The following is a 10,641-nucleotide window of genomic DNA, read 5'->3' on the forward strand; positions in this document are numbered from 1 at the left end:
TGCACGGACACACCCAAACACAGGACGGAAACCAACCTGTGCCTCAGGAGCGGGTGCTGCCAGAGCCGCCCCCCCGGGCCGGCGCGCTCAGGAGACGGGCTATCTGACCCGCCGGCTCCCCTCACGCCGCAGCTGTCGCTCCGCGATAGCGCCGCAGGGCCGGCGGGGAAGGAGCCTCTCCCTCGGGAGGGCACCGCGCCTACAGGGCCTGAGAGGGGCCGACCCGACCCGGCGCGGGGAGGGTGAAGGACGAGGGCGGTAGCGGCCGCGCATCCCGCCAGCTCCCTCCGCCCTGCCGTCATGGCCGCCCACCGGCCCCTCACGGCCGGCCCCGCCCCGCGGCGGGCGGAGCTGGGGGGGCGAGGGGAGGGCGCGCTGTCGGCGGGCGTGGCGTGGCTCCGGCCGTCCGCCGCCGTCCCGGCGTGCCCCGCGCGCGGCGCTGGCTGGGGCCGCTCTGGTGCGGCTGTCTCACCGTGTCTGCTGCGAGCGCCGGCGGTCGCGACTCGGCGGGGAAGATGGCGGCGGAGGCGGCGGATTCGTGGGGTAGGTGGCGGCCGCCGCGCCCCGCTGGCGCCCGCCGCCCGCCCGCGCTCACCCGCTCTCCTCTCCCCCACAGACGCCGACAGCTTCGAGGTGGTGGAGCCGGTGGCGAAGCGGCTGGTGCCGGGAGTGGCCGGAGACCGCTGGGCCGGCGAAGATGAGGAGGACGACGTGAAGGTGCGGCCGGGCGGGCCCTGGCCGGGCCCTCCGCGGCGTGGCGTGGCCGCGGCGCCGGCCCCGCCGGCTGGCCGCGACCCGGGGGCGGCGCGGAGCGGCCCGGGCCCGCCGCGGGCCGCTGCCATATGGTGCCGCGTGTGCGGGTGACGCGGGCCCGCGGCGGCGCGGCCCGGCCCGGCCCGGGCGGCGGGTGGGGAAACCCTGGTCGGGTCGGCTGGATTCACGCCTCTCCGGTGCGGATCTCCGGGCCGGGCCCTCGGGGACGCGGCGGGGGTCTCCGCGGGGGCTGGCGGCAGGTCGGAGTGTGAAGAAACGACTCTCGGGTGTTGGCGCTCCGAAAGGGCAGCGGTCGGGTGCAGACGAGCAGTCGCAATGCCAAGTGGAGAACAAGTCCGTCTCTGCCCTGTGCCCCGTATTCCCCCCTCGGAGCGGGCCTTTCTGCCCGAGGTTCTTTCCCGCTGTGTTGGGTCTTCCAGGGCAGAAAAAGACAGACGGACAGACGCTTTTCGAGCCAGCCGAGGCATCCCCCTTCTCTGGCGGATCCACCTGCTGCTTCCCAGCTGCTTGCCAGACTTCTGGGGGCTCTTCTCAGACCGGCTAGCTTCCCCTTGCTTTCCGTAGCCTTTCAGATTCGTAGTTTTGAGTATGGTACGCGGAGTGAGACATTAGGATTGGACTTAAAGAAAGCAGTGCTGTATTCTTCTGCTGTTGACTAGAAACTTCTGTGTTGTAGCAGCATGGTTTTTCCACCACTTTTTCTTACTTCTTTGCATATCCCAGGCTCCACTGCCGTAGCTGGAAAGTACAGCAGTCTTACTGTGCAGTTTCAGATTTGGTAATGCCCATATCACTTAAAATATGTTTACTTAAGGCACTATTTGGAACAGATTTTTACAGTGTTTCAAAGAGTGATGTCTGCATAGAATGGGTATGAAAATGTGCGGGTGTTCATTTCTGATGTTTATGAAAGTAGGCTTTCCTTAAAAGCTTATTTTCTCCTACTTGGTGCCAGCTGTCCCTTAGCAAGCCTGGGGGATGGAATGTGGATGCCACAGAAACTCAGTTTGCTCCGTGTTCATACAGATAGTAAGCAAAATGATGCCAGGGAACATACAAGGAATGTGCTTGATGAATGTAAGGCATGGAAATGGGTCAACTGGAAAAGACCTTTTTATTTCAAATCAAGCTGCTGAGATACTGTAATAGACAATCTCACGAGGTGACCTGGTCACTGTAGTATGGCCACAAGTATGAAGCTTTCAGAAGCAGGGTATTGGGTATTGGTGCTTTCTAGGTGAGGACGTGTTGGCTTTGTTATTTGGGCTGTTGACTGTGTTACCAGAATCTCTGAAAAACACCAACACAGTTGTCCTTGGAGCTTAGGGTGATACTCTTTTTATAAATAGTATGAAAACAGTAGTTCATCTTCCCTTTTAAAAAAAAGTTAACAAATATTTGTGAGTTACAGGCTGTCCATTTTCCTTCTTAAATTTAGTAACACCCACACTCTATAGTTATCATAGGTGTCACATTACAGCAGGCAAAAGAAGTAAAGGTATCTCTGTATACAGTAGCTACAGTCATTTGTAAAGAGTGTGGTTAGCATGTAACTATATGCATATATATATATAAAATTTATATATGTGTTATGTATACATGTGTATCTTAGACTCATTATCTCTGTGAGGCTTGCTTTTCCTCCTTCCTTCAAAAGTGAGAAACTTCTCTGCTATGACAGAATGTGTCCAAGAGAACTGGGCTCTAAAGTGTTATTCTCTTGGCAACACCTGTGCTTTCTCTGGCTGTTTTAATAAAGGCACGAAGTTTTCCCACATGTAGTAAGAATGCAACTACTTAACTCTTTCTGAGGGATTATGGTTTTCGTACTGGAGCTGCATCTAGAGAGAAGGACTGGTCCAGCAAAGAAAGCTGGTTTATTTTACTTTGGTTTGCTCTTCCTGTAGAAACACTAAATATCACAGAACTGAGCCTGGGAGATGGTTGCTTCGTCTCTAGATACCTTGTGTGCAAGGGTCCACCTTGGGGAAGTACCCACCTGAGAAAAATGACATGGTCTAACATAGAAACACAAAGTGTTTTCTGACCATGAGTTTGTCTTCAGGTTGTTATTTCACACTTTGGAATGTGTTTTTTATATGCAAATTCTGTAGCTTATTTTGGAAGATTTTTTTAGTAGTGAACTTAAAGTAACTGTTAAGTTCAGGAAGCTTCCCAAGGTTTAAAATTGGCATCTTCATCAGTAACAAAATGACTCTCCAGTGTTACCCAGAATACAAGTTTCCCAGAAGACAGGCCTCCTGCCAAGGAATTTACATCTATTTACTCTTGGGCAATTCTGTGCTGAACAAAGCCAAAACTGGGAAATGTGCTTGTTATCATCCAGGCGACAGCCTTTGAGATGGTCATTTCTCTTTGAAGGAGAGCGTTTGGGTTTAGTTGGGAAGCTAAATGCTAGGTACCTGTCACTCTCCAATCCCGTCTTCAGGTTTTTGGGGGGAGTTTTGTGCGTTATCATATGTTTAAGGTACATGTGGTTGAGCCTGTGAAATGGTAAGAGAGCTGCTCTTTTATTTACATGAAATGGAAGATGTTTTCAATAGCCTTATTTTAGATAAGTATGCGCAAATGAGTGTTGTTGAAATACTTGAAACTTTAAAGCTACTTTAGTGGGTATATTTTGGAATAAACATGTTCTCTTTGAATTACTTAGTATCAGTGCAAAGATACAGCACTAAAGCAATTTTCTTTTCCTCCAGGAGAGTTCACTGGAATTTATAAAATGCAGAAATAGGTGTATATTTGGATGGTCCCACTGTCCGCTAATCATTTGCTATTGCTGTTTGGGGGAAAAAAAAACCCAGATGAAAACCTTGGAGGAGAGCAAGGCAGCATATTAGCGTAGCTAGGAGGCCTGCGCGTCTCGGCACACCAGGCTGAAGAGCGAATCCTCAGGTGGTGGTGTCTCGCGGGTTGCCCTACCAGGAGCGTCCCTCCGGTGCCGCTGAGCGGGTCGTTGCCTGTCCCTGGTTCCAGCAGCGTTGTTCCCAAATGTAATAATGACAGGCAGCAGTTTCCCTCAATCCTGCGAGTACCTTTACATCGTGGACAGGGTGCCCTTCCTTCTGGGGTTTTGCACCGTAAAATACTTCATTTTAAAATCTTTGTGAAGGACAGGGCAAGGGATAAGGCAGCAAGCTATATACAGCAGTAATGAAAAGAGCTATTTAAGAAGAGGGTGTAACAAACTCTTAATTAGATATGAGCTAAAATAATGCTGTTCCAAATTCAAGTCAGCTGCTTGGAATGTGGAAGGGAAGCTGAATCCCTTACAAGTGCCAATTAACTTGAGTGAGCTGGTAGATGAACTCGGGTGTCTTCCTTGCTTGGATCAGCACATTGCAGTGAAATACTGAGTTCTTCCGCCAACATCTTTTAGTTTTGCCATGCTAGTAGCAACCCTTAGAGATTAATGAATAGCTTGCATGACCACCTGCATTACTGGTCTGAGGTGGAAATAACAAAATTCAAGATTTGTGGGTTTTAAGCTTACCTATAATGATGTACTGACAGTGTATGTGATTTTTGTGTAAACTAAGTCTTGCCAAACGTAATCTCTTAAGCTTGCAAGCTGAGTTGAAACAGGTAACTAAAATTAGATTCCTGTGAGATTTTTTTGGCTCTAACTTGTGATGTGTACACCATGAGGTAGTCAGCATGTAACTTCAGATGAATTTTAGAGCACTGATTTCCATACGGAGGCCATCTGCTTGAATTTGCAGTGGCATTAGGACAAGAATATATATTCTCGTAACCCTTACCCAGATAACTGTCAGGAAGAAACTGCAGAATTACTGCTGGCAAAGCCTGCAGATGACATTGACAAGTCAGTTCTCTAGAAAACGATGCTTCCTCAGTATTTGTTTGAACCATGTAGTGTTTTGAAGCAGGGATCATCCACCTGGGTACAGGACGGTGGCCGTGCGGAGTGGGAGACAGTGGCTCTGAAAGGAAGGAGGGCTGTGAGCGATGGCTGACGGTGAGGCGTGCAGCATGGTAGCCGAGGACCACCATGAATCTTGGACCAAAGTTGGTCAAAACTAGAGGCAGAGAGTTACTGGGAACACCACAGCTGAGACTGCTTGAAAATACGCTCAAGAACGCGATGGCTGTTGGAGAACATTTAAGTGATTTGTCTGTGGGAAGAGTCTTTTGATAGCTCCTTTGCTTGTAAAAAAAGCGGTAGTTGTTGGTCAAAAACTTGGTCTTGTGGCTGTTAAAAGTTGATATTCCTGCCTGAAGCTGGGCTCCCTGCATCTTCCTCTGCCTGCTTACTGCCGCTGTCGCTGCTCCCACAGAACGGCCCTGACTGCTGCGCGTTGTGCCGGCAGCAGGTCCGGGTCAGTGCTCAGCCCTGCGCCGCAGTTCCACGTGAGGCCACTCGGATGCTTCTCCCAGCAGAGGGGAGAGGGGCACGCTGGTGTCGCTCTGCTCTGGGGAGGGTATCTGGGAAGGGATGGGTCTTTGGAAGGTGGTGGCCACGTGTTCTGGTTTAAAATTGTTTCAGCCGAGTTGTCTCTTTCCAGCGGTGGCTGTACTACGTGCATGCATCCGATGACATGCCAGTATGTTGTAATGTGTAATAAAAGGAATTCTAATGAACTCAATTTTACTGTGGGTGTTGATTTGGCTGTTCATGATCTTGCTTTTGTAACTATATTGACATGAGCTTTCTGATTCTTTGAATAAAAGCTTCCTTTTTGATGGTAAGAACTGGTCCTGAAACATCTTGCTCCCCACTCCCATAAGCCGTGCCCTTGTGGTACAGCTCTCGCGACTTCCTCCCCTCTGCCTACCTCCAGTACCTAAGATTAATGAATATGCGAGCATTTAAAGAGGCTATATGTAAGCTGCTGTTCTTTGTATTTGTTACTTTCTACTTGTTTAGGTATCTGTAAAAGAATCTTAGTTAAAATTTATTTTGTAGGATAATTGGGATGATGAGGAGGAAGAGGAGGAAGTAAAGGAGACAGAGATAAAACAAGGTAAGACTTAAAAGGAATATGTGGCTCCGTACACGGCATCAGAACAGACACTGGTTTTGTCTCGAGTGTATCTGAAGAATCAAAACTACTTAATGGGGTTGGTTTTGTTTTTGACAAAGCATGTCTTTTAACTCTGTGTTCAGATTCCAGTAACTGAGCTCTATGGCTTTCTCTTTGATTAGTTTTTCTATAGTTTCTGGGAAAAAAAGAATTGGTAGAACTCCTGAGTGCTCTATTGTTCAATGTTTTACAGAACCAAAAGTTTCAGAAAAAAAGAAAATAGCAGAAAAAATAAAAGAAAAGGAAAAGCTACAGAAGAAAAAGCAAGAGGAGCTGAAAAAAAGGGTAACTCCTTATTTCTTCCAGGTCTCATAAAATTTAGAGGGCAGGTTTGATTTTTTTTTTTTGAGGTTGTACAAAGCCTGTAAAGATCTTGACTAGTCTGGTAAAACATTGTCTTATTTTTGTGGTAAGTCTTGTATTTCCTAACATCTTGGGGATGTTAGCTTTAATTTCTCTGTAATTTAACCAGTCATTGAAATAATGCGTATCTCTGTTTCTTTTGTATGCACCGCATGATAAAACATGCAGTCGTGAAACTTAGAACTAAGGTGTTTCTTCCCACTTCTTGTAAACTGAACAATTTATTAAACAGCGCAGTATTGTTACACTTCATTGGGATGGTTTTCAGGTTTGTACATGCTTGAGGTGTACTGACTTCAGGCAGAAGTAAGCTATTCAAGTGGCACTGGAAAAAACGTGATTTTTTGTACTACTTCTGCTCAAGGGTAAGAAATATAACGTTCTCCCTATATATATTTTTTAATTCAGTTAGAGGCACCGGAGGAACATAAAGAACTTACCCCAGAAGAACAGTTAGCAGACAAACTACGACTAAAGAAGTTACAAGAGGAGTCAGACCTTGAGTTAGCAAAAGAAACATTTGGTAAGCATGCCTGGGTCCAGCAAGTCGATGTAACTGCAGCAGCACAAAAGCGCTGTATCCTCTAAATAAAACTGTTCTGTGTGGATACCCTGCAAAAAGAACTGAGCAGGACTTGACTGTCGGAGCATGTGCAGGTTGTGTTACTGAGAATAAGGAGGGGTTTAAATTCCAGCTACTGGAGGCATGTCCTGGTACTAAGGACTAATTGCAAGAACCACAAAAAGATCTTTAGAATAGAAGGTGCTTTTTCTTAACATGTCATGGTAGGAGGTTATAGGAAGAAGATGTCTGACTAAATTTTCCAACATACTTGTACTTCTGGTAACAAGATGATGTGTAAAATTAAAAAAAAAGAAAGTGCTGTGTCTCAATGTTCTGAGGTGCTTTACAGCATGGATTTAATGAGGCTTTGGACAAGCGTGGCACAGCAGAACTCATGCATGCTTTACTTCAGGCGATCTATGCAATAGGCTAGACGTTGAGAAAGCCAGTTAAGTTAGTGGAACGAGCTTGTTTCCTGGCGTAGACAAAGTAGACTTAAAGCAGATCATTCTGGTTTTGTGCTTTGACAGAACTAGCAAAGGTACTGATTCATAGCAGCATTCTTCAAACATGAAAGCATGTTTCCTTGATTATAGTGAATTATACAGCTTATTACTCAGTGAAAATTCTGCTCTGTGAGTCTTCTGAAAGAGTACAGTGCCTTGGGAAGGGGGTTGCATTGAATACAGTTGCAAAGAAACAACTAAATTTTGCCCTTATAAGCTCAAGACAGAAATCATTTATTTAAGAGGAAAGGGGCTTCACATAGTGCATGTTGCTTCAGAGAACAGGAATAGCTGGTTCAAATTATGAAGTTTTGCAGCAAAATACCTTTCTGTACAGGCTAGTAACTCAGGCTGTTAGCTTTTGTGTGGCAGAAGCCAGTGGGGAGTGAGCGAGCAAACCTCAGCTTCGGTTTTGTAAAGCTTCAGTGGAGGTTAGGAACTGTTGAGGTTACTTGTTTCCTCTGGTGTCATCTTTTAGGGATCACAGCTAATGTTTTCTATAATACCTCTGTCTCCATGCAGGTGTAAATAACACTTGTGGAATAGATGCCATGAATCCTTCTTCAAAAGATGACTTTACGGAATTTGGCAAACTACTAAAAGAGAAAATTACACAGTATGAAAAATCATTACATTACGCCAGTTTTTTGGAAGCATTAGTTCGAGACGTATGTATTTCATGTAAGTTAAGCAGAAGACATCCTGGAATACGCTGCTACCAAATTGTAATGGACTTGAAGTTGAAAACATGCTGTTACAGTAAATGTTAAATCAAGATTGATATATGTAGTTTATACTAAACGAAGTACTAATCTGTTTCACTGACTAGTATCCAATTCTATTCTAACCAACTTTATTACAGACTGTGTGCTTGTCCAAGAGTTAGGCTTTCTGCATGTCTGTTGAAGACAGTCACTTTAAAAAGTGAATTTTTATGCTGATCTAAATCTTGCATGTTCTTCTGGAAGCCATTTCAATAATAATAATAGTAATAATAATTCTCTGAGCCAGATAATTTTAGAATAGTTTCCTTCCAAATGAGGTACTCAAGTTGAGTCCAGGTAATTCTGGGACTGCAAAAGAGATTGTTCTGGAATTCAACTATACAGAGAGAAAACTAACTTAAACTCATTTTTTTCCGTTGCTCTGGTAGGCTGAAGTACTTGGTGAACTCATTGCTTGAGGTCTTTTCCTGTACTGTACACATGTTGTCCTTCAGTGAAGTAGTAACTTGATGCTATTTAGTGCTGTATAAATACAGTGCTCACTGGCTGACTGGAGCTGGTAACTTGCGTTTCAAATGGATTCCAGATCTTCTGAAGTGAAGGACTCACGACTTCTTGAACTGTTTATCGTTAACAATAATTTATTGATAATCCACTGCTCCTTTTGGTAGATTTTACTGTTTGAATGCCACCTTATTTAGACTTTTGAGTTCACTAACTCTTAATTTGCAAGTTTTTACCTTCTACAACATCCGCACTGCTTATAGGGACTGTCTGAAATAGTAATTGTGATTATAAGGACCAGAGTTACCCAGTCGGTATTTTGCTCATTTAAATCAAGTAGCTGCCTATACTTATTACTAATGCTTATTTTTAGAGAATGTTGATGGTAGATTATTTAACTGCCTTCTAAGAACAGTACTGATGAGGGATTTTTTTTTTTCTCCTCCCCCCTGCTGATGTAGTGGAAATTGATGATTTGAAAAAGATCACAAATACTTTGACAGTACTATGCAGTGAAAAACAAAAACAAGAAAAGGTAAGAAGACTTCTGTGTGTTTCTGCAGCAATAACAATACCCGCTGAAGGGGCTGATCTAGAAGATGGCAATAGGTTTCACACTGACTAGAACTGCTGATTTTGTTACAGGTGGTAGCAGGAGATCAAATTATAACCTTGGATACTGGTTTAGTGTTAAATCCTCTTCACTGTGTGAGGTAATCAGGAATTGATTGAATCTAGAGATAACAGGCAAAACCTTGATTAATTTACATAAATGTTAGCTATGTGCTAACCTTGTTCCATTTGACACTGTCTTGGAGTTAAAATGGCTTACAGGGATATCCTGAGGACAGGAGCCAGCCTCATTTAGGGCCACATGTCAATATAATGCCAATCTGTGGAAGGAACTTAGATCTTTGCCAAGTTTGGGATTTTGAATAGCAGATAACTGAGATTTTTACGCTGTCACACGAACTAAAGGAGCAGTAACTGCATAGGCAAGGAAGAGGGTAAGTTTTAAACGGTGATGCAATAGCTTAACTGATGCTGATGCAGACCTTGTGGTTTATAGCATATGTTAAAACTCTAGGTAGGTCGGAGTTCAGTGATCTAGTGATTCAATTAATAGCAACAAATTCGAGCAGAAAATATGACTTATAGCACAAGCCTTTTGGTATGTTTTAAATCAAATTGGAGGATTGTTAGGAAACAAATGGCAGAGCATTGCCAATGTGAGTAGTAACTTGTCGGTGTAAAATGGGAAACTTTTTGGGCAGAAACTGCTCCAGTGGCAGGTGTTCTTCTGTGGTGCCAGTCTAGCTCCCCAGGCCTGAGAGAAGCACCTCAGTGCAAAACAAACTTTATGTACAGCCTTGATGCATTAAGTCTGGAGTTTGGCAAATGTGATAAACTGGTTCTTTAATATGAACTGCACTTTGGAGAGAAGCCTGGGACTTACTGAACCAAACAAGTTTAAAAGGAACAAATCTGTATACTTCCTATTTTTACACTCTTCTCTTTTCATGTAAATTAGTTAGTTCAACCACTGAAAGGTACAAGTACACCAATCCAGTAAGGAAGAGCTTTACTGTGGAATGTTCTGTAAAGCTTCTTTAGGACTTCCAGTTTTTTGCAAGGAGGATACTCAGCCACTCTGGTGACAAAAGCCACATTAAATTCCTTAATTAAATTGATAATTTCACAAAACTGAGCAGTAGACTCTGCATTTATTTAGTTATTCTACTTGTTTAAAGTCTAGGTAAAATAGGAGGAAGGACAAAATGTGGGCAGGTACGTGATGCAGGGAGCTGCGGGACACCTGAGAATGGCAGAGCTTTACTGTGAATAGGTTGCACTGCGGGACGAAATGCAGGGGTCGAAGCTGCAACTGAGCGCTCGCCGCATGGGTGTGTGAATGCTCGTGCCTCAAAAACATGTGGCATTATTCCAATTAGAGTAATGACAAATTACTATGGATTTTTAAAGTGAACATGCTTTTCCTATTTAAGCAGAATAAAGCCAAAAAGAAGAAAAAAGGTGTTGTGCCTGGAGGTGGTTTAAAGGCTACTATGAAAGATGACCTGGCTGATTACGGAGGATACGATGGAGAATACGTACAAGACTTTGAAGACTTCATGTGA

The 10,641-nt window shown here is 44.6% G+C and overlaps 1 protein-coding gene across 1 annotated transcript; it reads left to right on the forward strand.

Annotated features, from left to right (window-relative positions):
• Positions 1 to 300: 300 nt before the first annotated feature.
• On the forward strand, positions 301 to 10,641 carry EIF3J (eukaryotic translation initiation factor 3 subunit J; the record flags this gene model as incomplete). The annotated part of the gene is made up of 7 exons (XM_082005045.1): positions 301 to 717; positions 5,723 to 5,780; positions 6,034 to 6,125; positions 6,612 to 6,726; positions 7,797 to 7,955; positions 8,965 to 9,038; positions 10,513 to 10,641. 7 exons carry the CDS (start codon positions 301 to 303, stop codon positions 10,639 to 10,641), a joined length of 1,044 nt encoding a protein of 347 aa, XP_081861171.1.

The sequence above is a fragment of the Phaethon aethereus genome (assembly GCF_964289735.1).
Source record: "Phaethon aethereus genome assembly, chromosome: 12".
NCBI lineage: Eukaryota > Metazoa > Chordata > Aves > Phaethontiformes > Phaethontidae > Phaethon > Phaethon aethereus.